This window comes from Peromyscus californicus, unplaced genomic scaffold (assembly GCF_007827085.1).
Source record: "Peromyscus californicus insignis strain IS unplaced genomic scaffold, ASM782708v3 Scaffold_16__1_contigs__length_79575227, whole genome shotgun sequence".
Taxonomy (NCBI): domain Eukaryota; kingdom Metazoa; phylum Chordata; class Mammalia; order Rodentia; family Cricetidae; genus Peromyscus; species Peromyscus californicus.
The window spans coordinates 10,850,717-10,878,224 of NW_026294458.1; the positions used below are offsets into that span (position 1 = coordinate 10,850,717).

At 48.5% G+C, this 27,508-nt stretch overlaps 1 protein-coding gene across 5 annotated transcripts in view; it reads right to left on the reverse strand.

Moving 5' to 3' along the window:
* Positions 1-1,717: 1,717 nt before the first annotated feature.
* Positions 1,718-27,508, reverse strand: part of Rubcn (rubicon autophagy regulator) — a 68,700-nt gene continuing 42,909 nt past the window's right edge. For 4 of the 5 annotated variants that reach the window (XM_052740339.1, XM_052740340.1, XM_052740338.1 and 1 more), the window contains 12 exons: positions 27,299-27,414; positions 24,802-25,012; positions 24,285-24,386; positions 10,807-10,864; positions 10,153-10,285; positions 9,397-9,542; positions 8,732-8,796; positions 8,079-8,317; positions 7,459-7,520; positions 6,889-7,042; positions 4,963-5,056; positions 1,718-4,283 (listed from right to left, as the gene is read on the reverse strand). In XM_052740339.1, the coding sequence (XP_052596299.1) occupies positions 4,105-4,283; positions 4,963-5,056; positions 6,889-7,042; positions 7,459-7,520; positions 8,079-8,317; positions 8,732-8,796; positions 9,397-9,542; positions 10,153-10,285; positions 10,807-10,864; positions 24,285-24,386; positions 24,802-25,012; positions 27,299-27,414 (1,559 nt within the window). In that variant the 3' untranslated portion in view covers positions 1,718-4,104. Of the gene's footprint in view, positions 4,284-4,962; positions 5,057-6,888; positions 7,043-7,458; positions 7,521-8,078; positions 8,318-8,731; positions 8,797-9,396; positions 9,543-10,152; positions 10,286-10,806; positions 10,865-22,317; positions 22,393-24,284; positions 24,387-24,801; positions 25,013-27,298; positions 27,415-27,508 lie in introns of all 5 variants that reach the window. The other variant, XM_052740341.1, reaches the window with a different exon arrangement.

Sequence of the window (27,508 nt, forward strand, 5' to 3'; positions counted from 1 at the left end):
GTGAGACCTTATCTTTAAAAAAGGGGGGGTGGGGGTGATAGGGAAATTACTCAGCAAGTAATAGCAATAGCTTCCAAAGCCTGGCGACCCAAGCTCAGTCCTTGGAAACCATGCTTCAAACTCAAGTTCGATCCCCAGAACCCATGGAAAGAGCTGGACGTGGCGGCGTGCATTATCTGTAGCCAGCACTCCGACACCAAGATGGGAGGCAGAGACAGGAAACTTACCCAGAGCCTGAGGGCCTTCTAGCCTGGGGTCTGCAGCACGACAAACTACAGGGACCCCAGCTCAACAAAGGAGGACGACTCACCCCCCGAGGTTGTCATCTGACCTATACAGGTGCCGTGAGTGCACACGCCTGCGTCCACAATCACGCTTACACACGACTCCCTTTTAAATCTAAAACTGTAATTGATTGTGACGGTGCACATTCGTAAACCCAGCACTCTGGAGGCTGTGGCAGGAGAACTCCCAAGTTGGAGGCCAGTGTGAGCTACAAAAAAAAAATAAAAATACGAACCAACAAGTCCTTTCCGGTTCTAGCCCCCGTTCCTCTCTGAGGCTAACCACACATGCCAGCTCCTGCCTAGAGATGTCCTCGTCCTCTGAGCCGCATTCTTGGGGAAAAAGAGCTGCAGAATCACTCTTGGGGGCTTCCCCTTTCTCTGGCCTCAATTCGGTGTCCTGGTTTTGTTTTAAAGAGCATTTGCTCTTTTCCTTTGCAGCCATCCCCAGAGCTTTAGGGGACTGGGTGTAGGGCTCCCAAGATCCACCAATGCTCAAGTCTTTCATATAAAATGGCCTAGTATTTGCATGTAATCTATTCATATCACTTGTATATTTTAAACAATCTATATAGCTCATGATATCTAATATAATGGAAATAATTACTACAGTGTGTTCTTAAATTTGTGATAGCTTTTACTGTATTTTTTTTCTCAATACTTTGGCTTTTTAAGCCCCTCAAGTGCTAGGACTACAGGTATACGTCACCATATCCAGCATTTTAATCGACTGCTCTCAAGACCTGCAGGCACACATGGCTGACTATACACACACTGGTGATTTTATGCAATTTATACCACACAAGTGTTTCATTTCCTTATGGGCAGGGAGGGGTCTATCTCCACTCTGCTCTCTGCTATAGCCCCACAGGCTACCACAGAAATTGGTATATAGTGGGTACCTGATACTTGATGAAAGTGAACGAACAAGAAACCGACGTGACCCCAGACCACTGAGAGAAGCTGCACTTGTGTGGGAGGGGGGGAGACGGAATGAGATCCATTTAAAGAAAAGGACAGGTGGTGGGGAGGGGGTAATGCCTGACTAGCCAGACACGGGACCCGATTCAGAGGAAGTCAAAGCCAACTAGTTTTCCAATCTGAGTCACTAATGGTTAGGTTTGCAGAGATAAATGTTGGTTTTAGACAGTGGTGGGAGATCGGAATGAGACATCTAAAGAGCCAGTGTACTGCAGTGTGTACCCATCATCCCTGCACTAGGAAGGCAGAGGCAGGGGGATTCCAAGTTTGAGACCAGTCTGGGCTACATGGTGAGACCCTGTCTTTAAAAACCAACCGTAACAACAATAATGAAACAACTAACACACACAGTCATGTGGAGGAGACGCCACAGAACCACACGGGTAATTTTCAGACATGGCTGCTTCTCAGTAGAGACATAATGGCATTCCACAGTCATCAAGGCAGGTAAATACAGGGCAAGACTTAATTTCCTTAGTTTATTGAAGATGGCCATGTTAGGATGCGCACGAATTACAGCAGGTGAAAATCCAGTTCAAAACACAAGTTGTACACAAACAGAGGTTTTTATTTAGACCTTGCTCCTTTTCTGTTAGTTCAGCAAAAGCTCTCAACCCTCGGCAGAGGGAGCTGGTAAGAGCCTCCTAAGGGCAGAGTGTGGGGCTTCCACCTCAGGAGTAAATGCTTCCCTTTGTACAGAGAGGATGCTCCCTCTGCCTCACCTCACCTCACCTCCGAGCAAGCCCTCTTCAGTGCATTCCGAATCCCCACCGCAGGGGACTCTCAGATACTGTTAAGTGACAAAGTGCTTGTACAACACCCCTCTGCCCCTCTCCTCGACTCCCGAATAAATAAAGACGCACTTGGACGGTGATGACAGCAGCCTCAGGGTCACTAGAAGATATGTGATCTACAGGGGTGGGGGTGGGGAAACTGAAGAGTCAGTGAGATTGCTGAGGTCAGCTGCAGCCTGTGCTGACAGGGAGTGCGGGCAGCAGTCTCCTCCAGTGCGGTGACTTGGAGTGAGCAGCTGGACGGGAAGTCAGTCACAGACTGGAACTGGAGTCAGAGTCTGAATCCGAGGTCTGACTCAGTGACACTTGAGTTTGAAGGGATCATTCCTAAATCTCCTTGAAGGAAGGGGAGTTTCTAGCCGGACCTTCAAAACTGCCCCTGGCCTCAGCTTTTGGTGTGACCGCCAACTGAGAGAACAGTCCTGGTCATCTGGCCCAGTGTCAGCTCCCAAATGTGAGGCGGAGGAACCGCACCACGGGCCAGTTCTGACATGTTCCTCTTGCTCTGCTGGAGCTCAGTGTGGCTGCTACACCTGCATCCCTTCTGTCTCTCTGGGACACCCCTGTTCCCTCCAGCTCAGAACCTGTCAGCATCCACCAACCCACGTGCAATTGTTTGGCTTCCGGGGGCAGTGCCCGGGCCAATTACTTTACTAGCAACCAAGTACAAGGGGACAGGGAGACAGGCGGGAGGAAGTCAGTTCCGAACAAAAGCACTGTGGACATCAGTTCACACAACTGCCAGGCTCTGAGATGCAACCCTGACCAGTGTTCACAGGGAGGTTAGGCGCTGCAGCAATTCCAACGCCGCCACAGCAAACGTGTGTCTGGCTTAGTCTAGGAAACGCCATAGAATGCACATTGAGTGATGATGGAGGAGTCTGTTAAAATTAGTAATAGGAAACAGATGAGCCAACACACATCCCCGGGGCTGAGGAGTTAGGTGCGTAAACAGCAGAAAGGCAAACAGAAACATTCACAAACTGTTGAGGTCGCTAATGCTCCTAAGTGGGCAGGCTTCTCCCAACTCTGAGAAAAGAAACTAAGGCAAGAGATCAGCCAACGGGAGGGCCCCAGCTCTGGGGGGAGGGACGGAGAGGGGAGTTGGGTCATACCTTTACTCAGAACCAGAGTGGTCACACAGTCATACAGCGCAGTCAGGGGCCCACCATTAAGGTGGTGGGTGGAGTTTCTACCCTTGCCTCAGCTTGGCATGAGGGACTTGCCTGAGCTTGGAGTGCACCTGCACTCAAGCTAGTCAGCCGAGAGTCTCAACACCCAAGAGGCGGCCATCATCCTGTATCTGAACAACATCTCCTCAGGCACCAGCTGCAGCCCCACTGTTGTGTGGTGCTGGCTACAAATGGGCCTGGCCTAAGACCCAGTTCTGTTCTTTGCTTCAGGCCCCTCAGAGGACACAAGCCAGCTCGTGTCCACCTATGCCGGGAATACCTGAAACAGGGAAGTCATGCTCGCCTCCCGAGGTCTCTGAGGAGTCTAGAACAATAATGATTCCGTTCTTACCTGCCCCCAAATGCCTAATAAGTCGGACAGAATGACCACCGTGCAGCCCCATTCCCTTCCCTGCCTCAGGGCGCAGTCTTACTCTTTCAGGACTGGGACAGGGAAAGTTCCATTCTCCTGTTTCAGCAGCAAAGGTGAAGATCTTTGACTGAGAAAGGCCTGGCTCAGAAGCTGTGGAACTAAGTCAAGAGTGGGAATGATCCTTGAGCCGAGGCTGTCACCAGATCTGAGCCTTGTGGAACAGGCCAAGCATGTCAGAAGAGCTGGGTCTCGCTGTCCGTTCCCCTGACGAGAGGCAGTCCAAGTGGCAGTCCTGACGGAAACACCCAATGCTCACAGATATCTGTCACAACAGACTGGACCCATCAACCAAGAAAGGTTGTCTACACCTGGACAGCAGACAAGTCATAAACAATGACGATATATTTTAAAAAGGCCCCACACCTTCCTCGAAGGTGTGGCTCAGTTCTCTATCGTTTGCCTCTAGCCAGCCCCTCAGACAAAGGGCTGAGGTGCATTCCTCAGGTGGTCTCCAGGACGGTGGCCTCTACAGCCAAGGCTTCCGTGGGCTCCTCTTCATAGTCAGACAGGTAGGACTCCAGGCTCTGCTTGGCCAGTAACTCCCGCCGGGCCTGCAGCCGCTCACACCGGGGGCAGCTTCCAGACTTGAAACAAGCTTTATGGTAACACGCTTTACACTCTATTCAGGTGGAAAAAGAGAGAGAAGAAAATGACTTGTCTTATCCCAGGCTGGAAGCAAGTTACCACCTCAGCCACCTCTCCCCATAGCTCCTGCTCAGGTGGTGGTGGAGTCACTCACCCCATAGTCTTGCTAACAGAGGACTGTCAGGTAACACATTCACTTTGTGTGCAGCCTTGCTTGTCTCAATGCTAGCATCCATCCTCACCTGTAGCTGTAATTCTAAACAGTCTTATTAACTAAGAAATGCAGAGGCAAATAACGAGTTAAAAGCCCAGAGATCGAGCAGTAGCCAAAAGCTAAGACCACCTCATCTTATCACTCATTGCCATCCTTCCCCTCAGAGAGAGACCTTCTTCCTGTGTCCTGTCTTTTTATTGCCTTTCTGTTCTGCCTTCTCACTAGTTCTAAACCCAACCACATGACTTCCTCGTCACTGCCTGTCTATACAGACCTCCAGGTCTCTATGGTTCGTACTGAGATTAAAGGTTCGGGTCACTGCTTGGCTGTGTCCTTGAACACACAGAGATTCTGCCTGCCATGTGATTGGATTAAGGGCGTGTGCCACCACCGCCGGACTTCTGCTAAACGGCTTGCTCTTAGCTCTGATCCCCAGACAACTTTATTAACATACAAATAAAATCACATTTCAGCACAAATAAAATATCACCATCCTCACCTTCACAGGTCCGGCACTTATGTAGCTCGAAAGGAAAGATGACGTCATCCTCATTCTGGCAGAACTCACAGATGAAGCCCTTGGCTTGACACAGCTATGGAGGGAAGTGATGGTAGCAGAGTGAGGGCCTGGCCCAGAAGGGTAGACTCGGTGAGGGAGAAGCAAACCACAGATAAAACTGAGCAGGATGAAGGGGTCTACTGTCTGTGGGGTACAGCCTAGGGCTGGACCTGTGAGCATGACAGCCGAATGAGGGCTGGGCACCATCACACAAAACTCAAGGACAAGGGAGACACAGGCTCGGGAAGCCCTTGCCACTGGAGCAGCTCTTGGCGAACAGGCAAGGAGGAAGGGGCGGTTCTGAGAAGAGGGGCCTAAAATCTGTCACCCAGCCTGGGCAGTGGTGTTATCTTGAAGCATGTACCACTAGTAATTAATATGAAAGGTAAAGTCAAGGGTGTTTCCTAAAACAATACCCTCCAGGTAGGTTACAGTGCAGTATATCCCCCCCCACCCTCACCCCACATGCCGGCACCCCACACACCCTCACCCCACACACCCTCACCCCACACACCCGCACCCCCCCACCCTCACCCCACCCACCCTCACCCCACACACCCGCACCCCACCCACCTTCACCCCACACGCCTGCACCCCACACACCCACACCCCACACACCCTCACCCCACACATACCTGCACCCTACACACCCGCACCCCACACACCCGCACCCCACCCACCCTCACCCCACACACCCGCACCCCACACACACCCGCACCCCACACACACCCGCACCCCACACACACCCGCACCCCACACACCCGCACCCCACACACCCGCACCCCACACACCCGCACCCCACACACCCGCACCCCACACACACCCTCACCCCACACACACCCTCACCCCACACACACCCGCACCCCACACACACCCGCACCCCACACACACCCGCACCCCACACACCCGCACCCCACACACACCCGCACCCCCCCACACACCCGCACCCCCCCACACTCTCACCCCACCCACCCGCACCCCACACACACCCGCACCCCACACACACCCACACCCCACACACCCGCACCCCACACACCCGCACCCCACACACCCTCACCCCACACACGCCCTCAACCCACACACGCCCGCACCCCACATACCCTCACCCCACCCACCCTCACCCCACACACCCTCACCCCACATACCCTCACCCCACCCACCCTCACCCCACACACCCGCACCCCACACACACCCGCACCCCACACACACCCTCACCCCACACACCCGCACCCCACACACACCCTCACCCCACACACCCTCACCCCACACACCCGCACCCCACCACAGGATCACAGACTGGGCAGTTGAGATGGGCAGATCTAAAAGCATCATTTCCAAGAGAGTTGATCCTACCATGAAGGGTAATAACTTACATTTGTAAATAGAGTTTACAGAAATGCCATCAAGCCATTTCATCAGCCCTCAGCAGCTCAAGAGGAGGGGACAGTTCATCTAAGTGTTACCTTCACTTGGGAAAGAAGAAAACGGGCTTGCACAGCCAGCGAACTGCTTGGAACCTGACTGTAACCAGGTCTAGATTCCGGGCAAAGGTCCTCCCCAGTGTGGCGACCCTCCAGGGAAGGCTGCTCAGTCTTGCCCGGGGGCAACACTAGCAATGACTCCCATCCTAACTCTTTCGTATTTTTGTTTTGACAGTCCTCCTGCCTCAGCGCCCCAGTACTTCCTCCTCTACCCCGGGTTCTTCAGAGGTCCTGCTGCTCACTCACTCAGCCAACAGCACGTCCTCTGGTTTCTCTGTGTCGACACTGGCCCTATCAAGTTTCTGGAGCTCAACGTCAAGAACCCTGGCCCACCACGAAGCCCCAGGCAAAGGCTCAGCTGCATGGCACAGCAAGGCTTCCTCACCATGCATCTCTCGACGTGGGCAGCTCCTGCTCTGGTGAGCTCGGCCAGCCGGGGCCCCAGTTCCCCCTTCTTGGTTGCAATCAGGTCGTTCAGTGAGTACAGGTGGAGGTCCTCCGTCAGGTGGCCTGGAACTATGTCAAAGGAATCCAAAAGCCTACAGGAAATGAGAGGAAGTGGGGGCGGGGGGGGGGGGGGGGGTTGTGGAAATAAACATTTCATATGGCACGTGACAGTACAAAGATCCTTACTCAGCAGGAGAGAAGCTCATGGGGGTGGGTGACGTTCAGCCAGCCCAGGTATCCCAGGCTACCCCAGCTTCCCCACACCATGGACCTGAAGGACAGAAGTGTTTTCTTTCTAAACCCTGCAGAGTGAGCTTGGAAAGTGGTGTCTGGCCCTGGACAGTCCTCCTCAGAGGGGACACAGATCTAATTCCTGCTACGGCTTCCCATTCACTACTTTGAGACATTGCTGCAAACCCTTCCTCATGGAAAACAGAGCCAACTGTTGGGACACGTTCCTCTCAGAGCCAACAGGAGGCCAGACGACTCCGGCCTCCACGAGACTTACTCTTTGGCCAGTCGGCAGGTCTTAAACATGTTCTTCATGTGGTACAGCTGAACCCGAAGCAGCTGAAGACAAGAGAGGGGTGGAGGGAAGAGAAGGATCTGTTAGAAGGGCCAGCAGGTGCCTGTAAACTCTGCATGGAGTTGCCAGAGCTGGGCTGCCCTCTCACCTCTCAGTCAACAACGTCAACTTCAACAACTCACTTCCAGTGACCCTTAGCAAGGGAAGGCCCTTCTCCTAGGTCAGTATGCTCACTCAGACACACTGGCAGCTGTACAGAACTCGGGGATTCAAATTTCCACTCCTGTGCTCAGTGAGTGTAGAAACGGTTTCCGCTTCCTAGTGCTACCTACAGCCTTAAAGCTGCTGGGAGGTTTGAGATTCTGGCAGGACAAGTACCCGGGAACTGTGCAAGTGCAGCTTGGTGGTAGAGCTCGGGCTTGCTAGTACTACAGGTACCAGTGCTGGGCTCGAACCCCAGCGCTGGAAAACAGACAGACAAAGAAGTATACAGAACATGAATGGTGACATGACAGGAAGTGGGGTCAGTAAGGAAACTGCACCAGCAGAGACTAGGAGAGGAGAGGTGTGAACCTGTGACGTGGCTTGTTCAGGCATCTTACCCGGACCTGACTGAGCAGCTTGACCTTCCTATAGAGGGCGCTGTTGATGTCCTGCACATTGAAGAGAGGATCATTCCAGATCTTGAGGAGCAGGTCCTTGGAGAAGTTGCTGATGTAGTACTTGCTGAAGTCCCACTTGCGCAGAATCCGGCTGGGGACGACCATCTGGGCATTCTCGTGGCAGCATTGGCAGAAGTACTTGCCCAGGTACTCACAGTACCGCAGCCGCTTGATGTAATCTAGGACACCCGGAAAGCCAAAGGCTGGATGGGACTTTTGCACCCAGAAGCTGGGGACCTGCCTTGTGAAGCAGGGGGGGACCAAGTGGCTCCTAGCCACTTCTGTGTGAATGTCTAATGCTGGAAAAACCCCACATGATGAGGTCTATGGCTCCTGCATCCCACCCTGGAGGCCACCAAGAATCCAAACCTGCCAGAGCTGATGAGATCCTGTCTCTAAGAACGTGGCCGCAGTGAGCCAGTGTACCCAGGCTGTGGTTCTGGTGGTGAACTGCCCCCTCAGGTGACTCCCCACAACTGCCAACTCCTGCCTAGACCTCCCCTCCTGCGCCAGGCCCTTCGGTCCTTCTGCCCATATCTGCTGTCACCTCCTCAGGTGACCTCTGACAGGCACGGGAGAGGACAAAGCTTTACCAGGGTCAGTCCGGATGCCACATCCTGCACAGCGGTAATTCTGCTTGGCCACGGCAATCTTCCTCCTGCAGAAAGAGGAAGGAGAGGGGATTAGCAGACGGCAGCTACCCAGGGCTCAGAGGTGTAAAGGGTGATGATATCAAGACTCTTGTTAGGGAAGGGAGAGCCGAGACTTCACCACCTTTAGAGTTAGACAAAACTCATTTCTACTGGGAGAACTAATGTAAAGTGAGGGCCTGTGAGGTTAGAACTTACAGAGTTGGGCTATGGCAGTGACTGATTATCCTCAGTATCTGTGTAAATGCAAGAGACGAGGAGTAATAACCCGGAAAGAACAATGGGAGAGAAAAGCATTTATCTTAAGAACAGAAGAAAACCTAGTAAGCTCACAAAGTACTGGGAGAAAGGCAACAGTCTGGAAAATGCTGATTTAAAAGGTGGGGTTCGGGGTGGGGAATGGGGATCCAGATAGGTATGGGAAAGAAGTGAAGGGCCAAAAGAATTGAAGAACAAAATAAAATGGAGAATCCTCTTTCTATGCTTTTAAACACACAGAACTGCGTGGAAAGTACAACCGGAGGCGGAGACAAGAGGTGAGATGCTAGCTTGCTCTCACGAGACGGGGAGCCTTCTGCCAAAGGGCATGGATTGCACTGGCTACTCACGTCGGGGCTGGATGGACATTAAAGATGATTTGAGGCCGGGGCGGAGCCCACTCCAGGTTGCCACGCACACGGATACGCAGCTTGTAGATGTCTGCATGCTGCCCGTCATCCGGTGAGATGGGCAGTGAGTCGGGGATAGGCAGGAGCTGCAGGGAAAAGTGTGTGTGAGCTGGCCTGGACAGTCTTGGGGAGGCATACGGTTAGCCCTCCCGGCCACGATAAAAGCAGAGACAATGAAACACATTTCAGAATTACCACAGCCTGAGCATTCAAGGAACCCTGATTTAAAAACAAACTAGTAGGTACCAGGCTACTAGAAGCAAGGACCTTGAGTTCCAAGAAGCAAATAGAAACATCATTCCAGGGAGCTGGCACCCATTGCTGATGCTGCCCCTATACTTCCCAGGGCCTTTACTATGCCAGTGTGCCTCACGCCTTAAAAGATTCAACTACAGAGCAAAGAAGAGTTCGAATGAGTTGCTTTCACACAGTGTCTAAAAGCTGGCCACAAAACACGAGTTTTTCTTCTATGGAAGAGGACGGTGAAGGAGCAACTTCTAGGAAAATCCTAGGCAAGCAAGCATTCACTCATTCACTCATTCATTCACTCACTCAACACACTTTCACAAACGGTGTCCACAAATAAGGACAGACGCACAGGTTCATTCTAGACTGAGGCCATGTGAGAAAGGAACACAGGACCAGAGAGTCCCAGGCTCCTGGGCTCCCAGGGAAGAGTGAGTGGGAGGAGCCTACCTTCTGTGGGGCATCGTGCTCTGGAACCAGCCACTCCAGCTCCGAGGCAGCTGGAAGCTGCATGCCCTCAAACTGCTTCAGGAGCCCCATGGCCACTGCCTCAGCAGATGTGGAGTGCAGGAAGCAATGAGAGCTGGGAAGGAGAGAACGGAGGGGAGCTGAGGGCACGAAGTCGGAAGACAGGCGCTTCCTTTCAGGGCCTGAGACCACACGCCTGAACTTTATAGCTCTGGCTGCACCCAGAGTCTGCTGCGTTTCTTCACTCAGTGCCTGACACACATGCACTGTGAAAAAAATACTGTTGTTCTTCTTCACTGTCCTGAGACTACAGACAAGGCCCTATCTCACCTACCAGCATCGGGTGGTACTGCAGTTAAGAGTTCTGTATTTTCCTTTCTCTCAAGCTCAGTTTCTTTCACTGCAGAACGGACACTCTGCCTGTTTCTAACGTAGGTCAGTCAAACTGCTACTGCACCTCTCAGAGACGAGGTCTTTCTCCCCTTGCACGGACACCACCAGGCGGGGCCATCATTGAACCTTGCCTCTTCTTGAAACGGGATGGCTTTCTCCGTGACCTTTCTCAACCACGGGCCGTGACCCGAGTTCGTTTCTCCATGTACCCCAAGGTTATGAAAATGAATGAAAAACACTCACAAGTTCTGGGAGATGGATGCTTTGCCGTTTGAGACCGCACTCCTCCTGATATCAGCATCTGCGTGGAAACCAGAGATAAGGGGAGCAGGAAGTGGAAAGGAAGAGGAGGTACGGGGACCATCATGGGTGCTGCAGCTAAGCACTAAGGTGGCAGCTAGGTGCTACGCTCTAGGCAGGGTACGGACAGGTGAGGCTCTACACACTACTCCAGTCCATCTCCATCCACATCACAACCAGCTGAATTAGTGACATCATGTGAGCACTGAGGTCAAAGTGGTCACTAGTCGAGGGGGAAACACAAATTCAGGATTGGTGTAAAACAGTGAGAAAGAGAGAGATCTGCAGGCACACGGGGACACCCTCACTGCAGGCACACGGGGACACACTCACTGCAGGCACACGGGACACACTCACTACAGGCACACGGGGACACACTCACTGCAGGCACACGGGGACACACTCACTACAGGCACACGGGACACACTCACTACAGGCACACGGGGACACACTCACTGCAGGCACACGGGGACACACTCACTGCAGGCACACGGGGACACACTCACTGCAGGCACACGGGACACACTCACTACAGGCACACGGGGACACACTCACTGCAGGCACACGGGGACACACTCACTGCAGGCACACAAGGACACACTCACTGCAGGCACACAAGGACACACTCACTGCAGGCACACGGGGACACACTCACTGCAGGCACACAAGGACACACTCACTACAGGCACACAAGGACACACTTACTACAGGCACACGGGGATACACTCGATACAGGCACACATACAAGGATGACTAAGTCTCCCCTTCAAATAAATCTCAAGCTTCCTAAATGATATCCTCACAAAACTGATGTGGTAGGTAGCCTGTAATTTCAGCACTGGAGAGGCTGAGGCAGGAGGATTATGTGTTGAGAGCACCTAACAGGTAAGGGCTCTGTCTGGCTTTTTTAAGGAAAGAATCATCACCCAACACAAAACTCGGATCATAGACGTTACCTATTAAATGTCTGCGGAGTTGGAAGCTTGTCTAACTGCTCATCGTTACCCCCTGAATATTCGATGCTTTCTCTATCTTTAAAGTTTCGTGGGAAGGTTTCATTCCTGTCTGGTGGCTGAGGGAGGAGGAAGAGCACTTCCCCATGGCTTGAGACTCCCTGGAGAAGCCTGGTAACCAGCTTTCCACAGGACCTGTCAGCATGATCGTTACTATAGAAATCTCCTGTATAATGACAGAAAAATGAGGCTTTCCAAAGCACAGCTCCAAAGACACGCCTGAGCCCCCAGAGACCTCACTGGCCCACATGCCACAGAAGTCATATTCTAGGAAGCTATCAGGGCCTAGCCAAATCATGGAAAGGGTTTTCAATAATCTCACTTCTTTCTTCCTTTGATGGCCAGCAAGAGGGCCTTTTTTCCTTAACTAGTCCCGACAGTGACCAATATCCGGTGTCTGAGGCCCTCAGCAGAGCACAGGGCTTACGTGACCTCACGCTGCACTTGGCCACGAGTAGCTCAACTGTGCCTCATGCTTTTAACTGCACATAGATTCTTTTGTTTCTACAACTGGATTACAAAACCTCTCATGAGGAAACGAGATTAGCATTTAATACATAGTTCTGGATACAAGCATAACTCAAATAATATTGCTCACACACTAATGGCTTCCAAGCTTCATGCAGCTTTCATATGCTACTTGTTTGGGGAAGTGCTGGAGATCAAACCCGGGGCCTGACTGTGATAGGCAAGCACTCAATTGCTTTTAATATGCTTTTTTTTTTTTTTTTAAATAAACAAGACATTGGGTTAGAGAGTTGGCTCTGTTGGTAAAGCACCTGCCTTCCAAGCATGAGGACCTGAGTTCAGTCCCCCAGAACCCATGTAAAAAGCTGGGGATGCTGCGGACATAATGGAGCACTCTTGTAATTCCAGTGCTTGTGAAATGGAAGGCAGAGACAGGCGGATCGCTGGAGCTCCCTGGCTGGTTAGTCTGGCTACTTGGCAAAGTTCGAGGCCAGTAAGGGACCCTCTCTCAAAAGATGGAAGGTACCTGAGGAATCACACACACACACACACACACACACACACACACACACACACACACACATACACACACACAATTTTCAACACCAAAAAAAAAAAACACCAAGACATCAACCATTTTTTTGCTAGTAATTATAAAAAGGCTATTTTATTTGACAAATAAGTGCTCATTTCTGTCTGAACTTGATTCCAAAGCAGTGCCAGCTGCCTAGTCTACTGCCTCTAGTGTTGGTGGGGAAGAGGATCAAAATGTCACACAACTGTTTGGTCTGCATCCTTGATTTGGGGATCATAAATACTGCTAGGGTTGAACATGAATCTTGTCTTGTCAAATACATAAAAGTTTTCAAGAGAGTAGTTCCAGAATGAGTAACTGCCTAAAAGCAATTAAAATTTTTTTTTGCAAATTTCATCTTGCTTGGGAGTGACAGGGAGAAATGAAAGAAAATCCTAGAGAGACATCCCTGAATAAGGAACTAAGCAATTTTGATAATATAGGTCCAGGCTATAAAAGAAAGTGTTACACATTACAGAAGAGGTAGTCGATAGCAGTTGCTAAGGAAACCATTATTTCCACAAAGCCACAAGCATGCCACATAATGGTGTTTCTGTCCATGGTGGCCGGTGTATATGACAGTGGACCCCTGAGATCCTATCACCTTAGGATAGGATCTCAGACACAGTAGCTGTCTCAGTCTGTGTAAGTAAACTCTATGATCTATGACAGTCACACAAAATCACCTAGGGATACATTTCTCAGAATGGAACTTTATATTTAAGCATTTCATATTCAAATAAGGAACATCTTTTTTTTTTTTATCTTTATGCTCTTCTCTTTAGAACCTACAATCAATAAGATTTATCCTGCTTATTGTTCTTTTTCACCAGAGATATAAGGTCAGAGGAGGTCTGTGGCAGGTGCTTTTTAGCTAATCACAAATACTGCAAGAGTGTAGAGGACCACACTGCCTTGGGGTAAGGCTCCTACCCCAGAGCAGAGGGTTGAGGCACCATGGATATCCAAGTGGATGTGGCACCTGACACCCATCAAATACCTTGACGTCACTGCGCCTGTGGGGCATCCTGCTGACTCAGTTAGTTCAAGCAGATGACTCAGTTGACGTGGATGGACCACTAGTTGAGCACAACAATATAAGCACGCCAAGGTCTAAAACAGTTGAGGAGGGAAGTGTTCTGTAGAGAACAGAAAGAAGCCTGCACCTTCCTAGTGGAGTTTAACATAATTGTAAAATGTCTTCTTAATCTTTTGAACAAACACAAATGTATTTTAAAAGCAAATACATTTTCCCAAGAGAATTTATTTGAAGTGCTTTTGATGCTTTCCATAGAATAAGGGAATTATTATCGACTGGGGAAAGTTATAAAATATAAAACAGGGGTTGGCAAGATGGCCTGCTGCCAGCGATGAGGACTTGAGCTCAAACCCCAGGACCCACATGGTTGCCCTCAGACATCCACATGCATGCTGTGGCATGTACCCGCTCTCACATACAGAACAAAATAAAAACATAAAGACAAACAAACAATAAAACAATGTCACATGAGGGGAAAGGTGCTCTACTGGGTGGGTGGGCTGATCGGGGAAGAAATGGCTGCACTCTGGCATCTCAGCAAAATCTACACACTTTTAAACAGAGGAAGTGAAACCTAGGAAGTGAGCTTCAGAATTGACTTGGCTATATTGATAATGGTTCCCATTCACTTTCCTCTTAGCAGGTAAAGTGATCTCCAACACATCCGGGGCTCCAGTGAATTTTCTGTAATTGCTAACTCAAAGAGGAGAACTGTAAAGTGGAGAACTACTATTATTGTGAAAAACTGATTTAAAAGAATAGGAGAAACGATTGCTCACTCTGAACTTTATCCTAGTTAGGGTTACTTTACGACTGCTGTGATGAACCATCACGAGGGAAGCAACCGGGGAGGACAGGGTCTATTGGGCCTCCACTTCCACACCAAAGCCCATCACTGAGGGAAGTCAGGGCAGGAACTCAAGCAGGGCAGGAACCTGGAGGCAGGAGCTGATGCAGAGGCCATGGAGGGGAGCTGCTTACTGGCTTGCTCCTCATGGCTTGTTCAGCCCGCTTTCTTACAGAACCCAGGACCACCAGCCAGGGATGGCATCACCCACAATAGGCTGTGCCCTCCCCCATCAATCGCTAATTAAGAAAATGCCCTACAGCTGGACCATAGGAAGCATTGTCTCAATTGAGATTCCCTCCTTTCAGATAACTCCAGCTTGTGTCAAGCTGACATAAAACCAGCCAGCTCAAACTTCACACAGATTTTACTTATCAGAAGATATAGTTCCTGAATAACCTTTTATATATTATATTAGGTTTCAATTTATTGCCTTAGACCCCCCAATCTGCCGTGCTTCAGACACATCTCCTGGGGGAAGTCAAGTGTCACTAGAGGGCACTGGGAGGATGCTGGGGAGGACGGAGTTTGTTGTGCAGTTGGCTGTGCTCCTCTCTAGGCGGACGGCTCAGTGCATGGACAGTGCCAGGGAAGCATGCCCGCAGCAGAGCCACAGCAGAGCCACAGCAGAGTGCACTCAGCAGCTCCTCTCACAAACATGTCCCACAGCACATCTGGGGGAGCTGTATGGGAAGTGTCGGGCTTAGCCCTTCTCCACCGGCTGCCCTTCCACCCCTGCCTGGGTTCTGAGGTAAGGCACTTGCCTGGCTCTGAGAATAGCTTCCCAGTGGAGGCTGCTGGCATGGCCTCTCCCTACGGACAGCATCCACAATGCGACCCAAGGCAGCTCTGTGACTTCAGAAGCTCCTCTGCCAGGCAGCCGGGATCTCAGACCTGGGATCCAGCCTGGCGCTGCTCTATCACATCCTGCGTTCTCTGTGATTCTCTTCACTCCTTAGGAGCTGCTCTCCCATGACCTCAACTCTTACCATCCAACGTTCTCTGTTCAAACTGCTCTGCTATTTCCTGTCTCCTAATTGAACCTGAAAATACATCTACGCAGAGGACTGAAACGCTAGAAAAATCTACAGAGGAAGGACTGAGGAAGCTACACCACCAGAGAACCAAGGGGTGGAGGATAAGAACAACAGAATCTTAAGCCCCAAAGTGAAAACACTAGCCAGAATTGGAAGTTTATGCAATCAATTTGGCAGACACCAAATATCAAACCAATTCGTCAGACACCACAACCAAAAATAGACTAAGAGAAAGAAGCAGGGACGGGAGATCATACGTCACATCCTGTATGATTCCATTTCAATGAAAGGTCCAGAGAGGGCACATCTACAGCATGCATGCGTTAGTGCAATGAAATGTCCAGAGAGGGCACATCCATAGCATGCATGCGTTAGTGCAATGAAAGGTCCAGAGAGGGCACATCCATAGCATGCATGCGTTAGTGCAATGAAAGGTCCAGAGAGGGCACATCCATAGCATGCATGCGTTAGTGCAATGAAAGGTCCAGAGAGGGCACATCCATAGCATGCACGTGTTAGTGCAATGAAATGTCCAGAGAGGGCACATCCATAGCATGCATGCGTTAGTGGTCAACTGAGGCTGGGGGTGGGACCCCTGGGAAACTGTGCTGCACTAACACAGGAGATCTTCCTGAAGGGAGGGCAGTGCTCCCAAACTAGATGATGCCGAAGGCTGCACCACTCAGCAACTTGGTCAGAGATCACTGAGCTGTGCACTCGTAGTGGTCACATTTTGTTGGGTAACTTACACCTCAACAGATCGTTTTTTTTTAAACTAATACATGGGAATGGGCACAAGTATCTTTATGAATAGATTCTCTGCAGTCTCTAGGTTTATATTCGTTATTGCTAGAAGAGGTGTCTTTGAAGTCCATTTTCTTTATTAATACTCTGATTCATATAGTCTAATTAGTGAGACAGAATCTGAGGAAAGTGATTCTATTAATCAGTTTGATGCAATATGCAGATTATTTATCTACTTATCATAATCAATATCCATGTGACACTTTAATACCTTACTTGAAGGTGTTATAAATTCTGATAGCCCTCTTAATCAAGGTATCTGTGGTGGTCTGAATAGGAGTGGTCCCCATAGGTTCATACGTTAGAATGCTTAGTCACCAGGGAGTGGCACTATTTGAAAGGATCAGAAGGATTAGGAGATGTGGGCTTGTTGGAGGAAGTGTGTCACTGGGGGTAGGCTTTGAGGCTTCAAAAGCCATGCCAGGCCCAGTGTCTCTCTCTTTGCCTACAGATCAGGATGTAGAAGTCTCAGCTCCTTCTCCAGCACCATGTCTGCCTGCATGCTACCATGCTCCCTGCCATGATGATAATGGACTAAACCTTTGAAACTATAAGCCAGCCCAATTAAATGCTTTCTTTCATAAGAGCTGCCTCGGTCATGCTGTCTCTTCACAGCAACCGACAGTATCCCAAAAGAATCTTCAATAGTATGAAATTATTTAAGGGGATTGAAAGGAAGCATGCCTCAGCACCCCTGGACATCATCAGGGAGATCGCTCCTGAGAGGTATGGTACTTTTCCAGAAAGATTCTGACATAAGAACAATTAAAGACCAAAACAGATGACAAAGAACCAAAACCAAAAAGAAAGCTAGAGAAATACATTTAGGTTATGTTTTCATAATTAGGAACTTATGTGTGGCAAGAACACAAAACTTAAAGCATTACTTTAAAAAGATTTATTTTTAATTGTGAGTATGTATGTATGTGTGTCTGTGTGGGGGAAAGTGCACATGGGCACAGGTGCCCTGGGAAGACAGGATGGACCCCGGGAGCTGGAGTGACAGGTAAAGGTTCTGGGAAGCAAGTTTAAGTCCTCTGGAGGAGCAGCAAGTGCTTTTTACCACTGGATCATCTCTCTAGCCCAAATCATTACTTCTGAGAGACATCGGATTAGGCTCCTCTTCCCTTCCCTGCCCCAAACCACTGTGCTGTCAGTGGAGGTCACAAAATAAAATGTAGGTGAGTTTCCCTTTTTAATTCTTCTTTGAAGGTCTGATCAAATTCAGCAGCAGATCTTCCTGGTCCTGTACCTTGAGTTTCTGGGCTCTGATTCAGCCTTGTTGCTTGGTACAGACCTGATGAGTCCTGTAAGGACTTTGGTAGGTCGTACGTGTCGAGGAATGTATCTACTTCTAGATTTTCCATGGTTTTGCTCGGCACAGACCCGCTGAGTCCTGTAAGGACTTTGGTAGGTCGTACGTGTCGAGGAATGTATCTACTTCTAGATTTTCCATGGTTTTGCTCGGCACAGACCCGCTGAGTCCTGTAAGGACTTTGGTAGGTCGTACGTGTCGAGGAATGTATCTACTTCTAGATTTTCCATGGTTTTGCAACTCAAGTTTTCCAAGTATTCCCAAACGATCACCTGGATTTCACTTGTATCTCTTGTAATGTCTTTTCCCCTCTCTAATCTTAATTGGGATCTTCTGCTTAGTTTGGCCCAGGGTTTCTTAATCTTTCCGAAGAAACAACTCTCCATCTTGGCCCTTGGTGCTGTTCCTTATTCTCTGGCTTGTTCATTTCTACCTTGACCTTTAGCATTTCTTTTGTCTACTAGCTAGGGATTGGCCTGTTCTTTTCTAAGACCTTGGGGTGCATCATTAAGTTATTTTGAGTTCTCTCTGCTTTTCTAATATAAATGATCATCACTATGGACACTCTTAGATCTGCCTTAGATGTGTCCTAAAAGGGTATGTTGTCACCTCCATGCATCATCCAGCGTCTCTTACTATTGATTTCTAGTTTAAATCCATTCTGATAAAAGAAAGGAAAGTCGATTTTCTTTTCCATTTATATTTGTTGCTTTATCTGTACCAGTCATGCTTAACATTCAAAGCCACAGCGTAGCCCAAACCATGATCTACTTTGGATAAAGTTCCATGGACTGCTAAAAAGAATGTACTGTCTTCATATTACACAGAATATTCTATAGACATCTATTAAATCTCTCTGACCTATGGCGAAGTTTAGCTCTTAAATTTCTATTTGATTTCTTTAAAATCTGGATGATCTATTGGCTAGAAGCAGTGCTAAAATCACCCATCATTAGTGTACCTATCCGTCCTGGTCTATCTGTCCCCTTGTGTCCAGTATTGTTTTATTAAATTGGATACATCAATGTTCAGTGTAAAGACAGTTACAATTATCATATTTTCTTGTGTCTTTTATTACTGAGTAGTGACTTTACCTCTTCCAGTTAATTCTGGCTTGTGGTCTACTTTGTCCAGTATGAGCATCGCTACATCTGCCTGTTCTCAGCGACTACTTACTTGGTAAATCATTTCCTCTCCTTTCACTTTCAGTATCTCTGCCAGTGAGGCTTGCACTTGACAACAAACAGTTGGATCTTGTTTTTAATCCCATCAGCCAGCCTGCATGTCAGAATTGGAGAGCTGACCATTTACCTACAGTCATATGCAGCAGCCAATGAGGGCTTCTTGATGATTTCTGTGATCTTGTCGATTGTTTACCTGGTTAGTTCAAGTACTGTCTGTTCTTTTCCTTTTCCCCTTTACATATGAGGGGCTTGCTGGGTTGGAAATTCTTCCCTCGCTCTCCTTTGTCCAACAATTCCCTTCGTGAACTTTCGTGTCTGGGACTGTCTTCCTCCTGTGCAGGGCTCTAAGTAGCTTCTGTACTGCTGGCTTGGTGGCCATACATTGTTTTAGTTTGTGCTTTTCCTGGAAGTTCTTTTTTCTCTGAGCATTGTTTCTTTGGTGTGTGTGTGTGTGTGTGTGTGTGTGTGTGTGTGTGTGTGTGTGTGTGTATGTGTGTGTGTGTGTGATGCATGTCCAAATGTGTATGGATGTCTACATGTGAGGTATGTGTGCACATGTATGTGGAGGCCCCAAGTCGATGCTGGGTGTCTCGCTCAGTCACTCTCTACTTTACTTACTAGGTAGGGTGTCTTGCTAAATCCAAATCCGGCTATTGGCAATCTAGCCTCTGCCTCCCATCATGTCTGCCTGGCTTTTACATGGGTTTTAAGGACCCAAACTTTGGTCCTGCTCCGTGAATGTTAAATGATAACTTCTCTGGATATGGTAATCTTGGTTGCAGTTACTTACATAGGTCTTGGAATAGTTTTAGATTATCTATTGGTGGTCTGGTGTCATCCCATCTGCGTTTGTAAACAATCTGCATACGTTTTCTATACCTCTAGTGAATTTATTTAGAGAGTGTGTGCACTCACGTGTGAGTGCTTGTGTGCCATCGTGTATGGGTGGAGACTGAGAAAAACCTGCAGGAGTTAGTCATCTCCTTTCATCATGTGCGTTCTGGGGATAAAACTCGGGTTTTCAGGCTTGGCAATAAGTACCTTCAGCCAACCAAGCCACTGTGCTGGCCTCATGTGCACTGAACTCTTAAGGCTCCCAAGATTGGGGGAGAAGGATTCTAAGAAAGCCAAGTGACAGTACTTATGCCTTATGATATGCTCTGATGGAAAAGACAGTTCAAAAGCAGAGCAAAGAGAAATTCATTATTTTGTTACCTTTATTTCTCTAAATCTTGGTATAATCTTATATAATTATTTCAAATTCTAATGGATCACAGTATTAGCAGTAGTAAACATTTCTGTTAATATTACTAAAAGTTCTAATTATGAAACTAAAAGTTTGTAATTAAAATTCCAAGTTTTTGTTTTAAAATTTTTTGAGTAGAAAATTTTTATTCTCTTTCAGTTAATCCTACAGACTATTTTCCTGAATGTCAAACATTATAGCAGTAACTCTTAATTGTGTATGAAGTTCTCTAGAAGAGATTACTTTCTGGGAGTTTGCTTTGAAAATTCAAAACTCGAAAGAAATTTTTAACCTCATACCATCCTGTCTTACGTTTACTGTTTACAGGTGTTCCAAGCTACAGCTCTAAACTTAAATTCGCCTGCAGGATGTCAGAAGAGGGTATCAGATCTCCTGACGATGGAGTTACAGATGGTTGTGAGCTGCCCAGTGTGCATGCTGGGAACTGAACTGCCCAGTGTGCATGCTGGGAACTGAACTACCCAGCGTGCATGCTGGGAACTGAGCTCCAGTCTGGAAGAGCAACAACCCCTCTGAACTGCTGAGTCTTCTGTCCAGCACCTGAACTTAAATTCTTTTTTTCATTTTTCTCTGACACAGAGTCTCACTATGTAGACCAGTTGGTCTCAAACTCACAGGAATCCACCTGCCAAGTGCTGGAATTAAAGGTGTGGATCACCATACCTGGCTTGAATTTAAATTCTTTTTTTCAAATTTATTTTTGTTATTTTTTTAAGTGTGTGTGTGTGTGTGTGTGTGTGTGTGTGTGTGTGTGTGTGTGTGTGTGTGTAAGAGCCCACAGAGGCCAGACATGTTGGAGCCCCTAGAGCTGGAGTTACAGGTGGTTGTGAGACACCTGGCAAGGTTTTTAGTAACTGAACCTGGATCCTCTGGAAGAGAAGTAAGTGTTCTTAACTGCTGAGCCATCTCTCCAGCCCCTGAACTTAAATTCTTCATTTGGCCATTTCTTTGTTTGTTTGTTTGTTTTTCGAGACAGGGTTTTTCTGTGTAGTTTTGCACCTTTCCTGGAACTCACTCTGTAGACCAGGCTGGCCTCAAACTCACAGAGATCTGCATGCCTTTGCCTCCCGAGCTCTGGGATTAAAGGCATGCCCCACCACCACCTGACTTGGCCGTTTCTTTTTTAATATAACATTTATTATAAAAAAAAAAAACCCAACTTGCAAATAAACTGGGCAGCGGTGGTGCACATCTTTCATCCCAGCACTCGGGAAGCAAAGACAGGCAGAGCTCTGTGAGTTCAAGGACAGTCTGATCTACAAAGTGAGTTCCAGGACAGCCAGGACTGTCATAGAGAAATCCTGTCTCAAAAAAACAAAACCCAAAAGCAACCCCCCCCCCAAAAAAAAGAACAAAAAAAAGCAACCAACCAACCAAACAAAAATTGCAAATAAATACAAGCATCAAAAACTGAAATTAACCGGATCCAAAGTCTATACAACTTAGTGAATTTCTTTTTTGTCTGTTCGTTTGTTTTTTGAGACAGGGTCTCTGTATAGCTTTGGAGCCTTTCCTGTGAATTTCTATACAGTTAGTAGGCATTCAAAAAGTAAGCTGAGGAGCTTCACACTAAATCTTACTCGGTATGAAATACATTTTATGCTCTTATCCACCAATATCCAAGACAGAACTGTTTTTCCAGTTTTGACTATTCCTTTCTACACTTTGACCCCATCAGTCACATGACTACCTAATCTAAAATTATCACTGTGAGGGGAGATGGCAAGGACAGCTTGAGTCATATGTAAAATGGCATCTGAATTGTCTGGTGTTTTCTGGTAAGTTCTCTAGTTCACAGAGTTCTCGTAACCTTGACAAGTGTCCCAAGATCAAACGTGTACAAAAGCTGGTACAAACATTCACACACATGCAGGTAGAAGCACGTCCACACTTCCAGCACGGCTACCTGAGAACATGGAGGCCACTGACACTGAGAGTCCACTCTTTGACATGTGAGTCAGGTTAGAGCCTTCTCTACCATCTGTGCAATAATAATTATAAAGAGGGTCCTTTAGAGAGGAAGTTGCTGAGACCGACAATTCCATACCACACGTCCTCGGGATCAGGCCGTGACTTCTGTGCAGCTTTTAGGAACCCACATGCATGGTGGGCTTGGAAAACAGCTACTGCTACTTCCCCAAACCAGCCCAGCCTCAAGCACCTCCTAAGAAGCAGCTAAGGGTGACATTCGGAATATCTGGTCATGCTTTTGACTACTGAGTATGGAGTGGGGACGCTAATGGCAGTTGGTGTGTAGAGGCTGGAGATAATGGCAAGCATCTCAATCTTCAAGCAGTCCCTCACAACAAAGGATGACAGGGACCTAAAGACTGAGGAATCCCATCCTATGGTTGTCTCCTTTAAGAATTTCTGTTCTTAGCTGATTGCAAACACCCTTGGGGCCCACAAGTGAAGTAACAGTCTCCAACAGGACTGCACTTGGTGAGAATTATGGTTAGAAAAAAACGCACACAAACTAGGGGGGTTGGGAGTTTTAAGTTCCTATTACTGTCAGGAACAGAAATCAAACACATTCAGAACAAAGAGCAAAGTTCCCAGGGGCCTGGAAAAGTTGTGTAAAATCTGAATTTCTGAGTGGAAAGCACTCTGGCTCCTCAGGAGGTCCCTGAAGACTAAAATCATAAAAATATCTATTTGTTATCATTTACAGTGTTATAACGGAGTGGGTGCAGACAACTCAGCTCGGTGAGGAAATCATTCTCAGCTTTGCCACGGGGAAGAGTTTCTCTACCTGAATCGTTTTGCTTATGTGCTTGCTAGTTTGTCTCTCTGTGGGGTCCTGAAGAAATCTATGGTTTGCAGAATAGGGCTGCTGTGAAGCGTATCACTCAAGCATGATGGAGCCACTGCCACATTAAGGCAGCTGATCCCCGGCTAAACTCAACGAGACCCTCCCAGATGGAATCTACTGACATTCCTTCATACAAACCGGGATGGAAGATCATCAGACGCTCGTTCACTCTTGCCCACCTTCCCCACCTTCGAGTAAAGCCCGTGCCCGCTGCACGTGGGCTCAGGAGGTGCTAGACTACACAGGAAGTGGGAGATTAGGTGAAGGCGGGACTCCATCTACGCAGCTCTTGGGAGGCTGTCACTCATGCTGGTGTGACATTATTATTATTATTATTATTATTATTATTATTATTATTATTATTATTATTATTATTGGTGATGCAGCCTGTCAGCAAACCAGGGGACTCCCTGACTCACCAGGCTGGACCTAAGACTTTCACTGGTCTGCTGTCAGATCCCTTCTGAGGATCTAGTGACGCAGAAGGAACGTAACTGCTTTACTACAAATGCCCTCCAGAGGCAGCCCTCCCCTCACTGCGCTGGTGCTTCCGACAGAGCCTGCGGCTCTGCCTTAAGGCTGCTAAGACAGGAATTAAAGCTCTTCTTCGTAAACCTGACTGTTTCCCCCTTTTTTGCTTCTCCTTTAATGATTCTTATCCCCCCTCTTCCCGGCAAATTGCAAATTACTATAAAACTCCTTCTTACATCTTTTGGAACCATTTCAACTGTGTTGTGGAGCACAGGGAAGCACCCTAATTCACGTGGTTTGGCTGAGCCCAAAGAGCTAGAGGGGGAGAGAGTGAGGACCCAAGAGAAAGATAAACACAGGAGGACTGAAAATCAGGGTGACTTCAACAGCCCACCACCCTCTTCCTTTCAAGGCTCATGTCAGCGTGAATTTTAACAGGGCTCTGTTTTTATCAGGAGTAGCCATCCTTACAATAACTAACCATGTTCCAAAGTGGGTCATGAAGATCTACTTTGGGGTCACTCTTCCAATATTCCTAATGAAAGGAAACAAGTAACCAAAGCTCCCTGTAACAGACTGCCAAATCTTACCTTGGATTTCAAACTCATCAACATCATCAGCAGAGCCAGAGTCCGAGAACTGTGTAGAATCACGTGAACTGAACTGGGAGCTGCTGGAGGTGACCCGGAAGCCTGTGATATTAAACACCATCATCATCACAGACAGGATCGAGGTTTTCTCACCCCCTCTCCATGCCACAATAAAGAACCTAGACCTGAACAGAGGAAAGTGAGCAGAACCATGGCTGGGACTGAAGCTGTGAGTGGAACTGGACTTCTTGCTGGTTCACTCTACTTTGGAGAAGTCCATCTGTGACCCCTGGCCTTAGTTCTCACCTCAGAAACCCATTTTGGAAGAACGCTATTTCTGATGTAGGAAACATGGGAAAAACAAGAACAGAACACCCAGAACTACCTTCTGACAGCAGAGGAACCCTTAGCTTAGGCATACCACCTCACACGAAGACCAGAGACCAAAGCCCACATGGCCCTGAGCTTTGTGACGCTGTGAAGAGGCACACACACAGATGCTCACAGGCACACTCACTTCCATGCTCAGTCTCCTGGTAGGCAGGGAGCAAGTTTTTGGTGCGGATCTGCTGGCGCCGCAGGCGGATCTTCTGCTTCAGTTCCTGGATCTCCCTGTCTCGATCTTCCTCCTCCACTTCCTCCTCTTCCAGACACTGGCTCATCATGTTGCATTTCATCAGCTCGATGGCGGCAATCAAGGACTCTGAGATGCTGAAGTGGGCATTCTCCTGGAGGAAGTGGGGCACCGAGGAAGCTGTTTGTGAAGGGACTGGACGTACGGAACACCTTGCTGCATGCAATGTGGGGAAGCAGAGCTTCTAAGACCCGGAACCACCAGGGAAAATGCACTGGTCTGCTATGGGGAAAGCAGACAGACAGACAGACGGCCTGTTCTAGAGTCTCTTTGCTCTTGCTGGTCAGCCCAAGATCACCTCAGTACCAACCTTAGTCCCCTACACAGCCCCATTTCCACTCAATGCAATGAAAGAAATGATGGTTAAAAAAAGTCATCACACTGCAAGCACAGGGCACACTGGTGGGAAAGGAGCTGCTTGGAGAAAGCTGTGGTTCAGACCCCCACAGCAGATGATAAAGAGCATTAGTTCCTTAAGAGGGTAGGGTAAAACATCCCTACACTGAAGTGAGTATTTACACACCACGGAACGCCTTCACAGGCCTGTTGGTGTGTGGCAGGAAATGTTTCCACCATTACAAGCCACTGAGAAAATGCAGATGACAGCACTGCACTGTTGTACCACTAAGACCTGCTGCACGTGGACACTCTGTGCCAATGAGACCTGCCACACGTGGACATGCTGTGTCACTGAGACCTGCCGCATGTGGACATGCTGTGTCACTGAGACCTGCTGCACATGGACACTCTGTGCCACTGAGACCTGCTGCACATGGACATGCTGTGTCACTGAGACCTGCTGCACGTGGACCTGCTGCACGTGGACACTCTGTGCCACTAAGACCTGCTGCACGTGGACCTGCTGCACGTGGACACTCTGTGCCACTAAGACCTGCTGCACGTGGACATGCTATGTCACTGAGACCTACCGCATGTGGACATGTTGTGTCACTGAGACCTGCCGCACGTGGACATGCTATGTCACTGAGACCTGCCACATGTGGACACGCTGTGTCACTGACACCTGCCGCACGTGGACACGCTGTGCCACTGAGACCTACTGCATGTGGACATGTTGTATTACTGAGACCTGCTGCACATGGACATGCTGTGTCACTGAGACCTGCCACGTGGACATGCTGTGTCACTGAGATCTGCTGCACGTGGACAGCACCACTGTGTCACTGAGATCTGCCACATGTGGACACGCTGTGCCACTGAGACCTACTGCATGTGGACATTTTGTGTTACTGAGACCTGCCACACGTCGACATGCTATGTCACTGAGACCTGCTGCACGTGGACATGCTGTGTCACTGAGATCTGCTGCACGTGGACAGCACCACTGTGTCACTGAGACCTGCCGCACATGGACACGCTATGCCACTGAGACCTGCCACATGTGGACATGTTGTGCCACTGAGACCTGCCACACATGGACAAGCTGTGTCACTGAGACCTGCTGCACATGGACATGCTGTGCCACTGAGACCTGCCACACGTGGCCTGACTATCTGAAGCTCTGCCCAGTGTGTAGACTGAAACATCATTAGCTTTGGAGATACTTTTGGATCTCCTAAAGAATTCTGATTACATGACTTCTAAAAATGAAGAAAATTGAACTAAATCAACTTCTAAAGATAAAACTTGAAGTTTTAAAAATTACTCAGGCCAGGTAGGATGTCCCACACCTGTAATCTCAGCCCTTTAGAGGGCAGAGACAGGAGAATCTTAAGATTTGAGGAGGCTAGCCTGGGCTGCATAGTAAAACCCTGCCTCAAAAACAACAACAAAATGTAGTTTACAGACTGGATCAAGTTAAGTGTCCACTATTTTTAAGCCCACTGGACACTGCAGCTCTTTTCACATGTTGCTGATACACAATTCACTCTTTGCTACTAATTAAGCTAATGAAGCCAGGCAATCATGTTTGAAACGAGGGAGAGAATATGCCAGGAATTCCAGACAGACTCTTTTCCCAGAGTCACACACCCATACACACAGTAGTACGGTAAATACGTCCCAGGATAAGAGACCAGTGTACACACAGTAGTCCCAAGATAAGAGACCAGTGTACAGAGGTTATTTATACATACTTGAGCCCAGGAATCAACGGAGAACTTGACTCTGGAAAGAGTAGTTATGTGAGGTCCCAGAGTCAAAGAACAATAACCGCGTGGCTCACATGCAATGTCTCTGCACAGGGCAGCACTGACCGATGACAAGCACAGGCTCCCTGAAGAGCTCCCTGGACAGAGATCTCTGCACTTCACCGCAGCTCACAGGCACTGCCATCGGAACCAGTGAAAACAACGGCAGCACCACCATCGGGCCGGGGCCCTCGCTGCACCAGCTCCTCATCTGCCCTCTGAGGCCTTACCTTTTCCAGGTCTGCACAGCTGCCAAAGTCTTGCTCGGAGAGGTAACTGATGAGGGACTGTCCTTCTGATGGTCTTCGAAACATGCCTTCTCCCGAGCACAGGTACTGACCACCCTCTGTGGGAGATGGAGGGTGGATATAAATCTCTGACTGAAAATGAAAACCGGTAACAACCACGCTCCTTCAAGAAGTCTGACGATGTTACTGCTA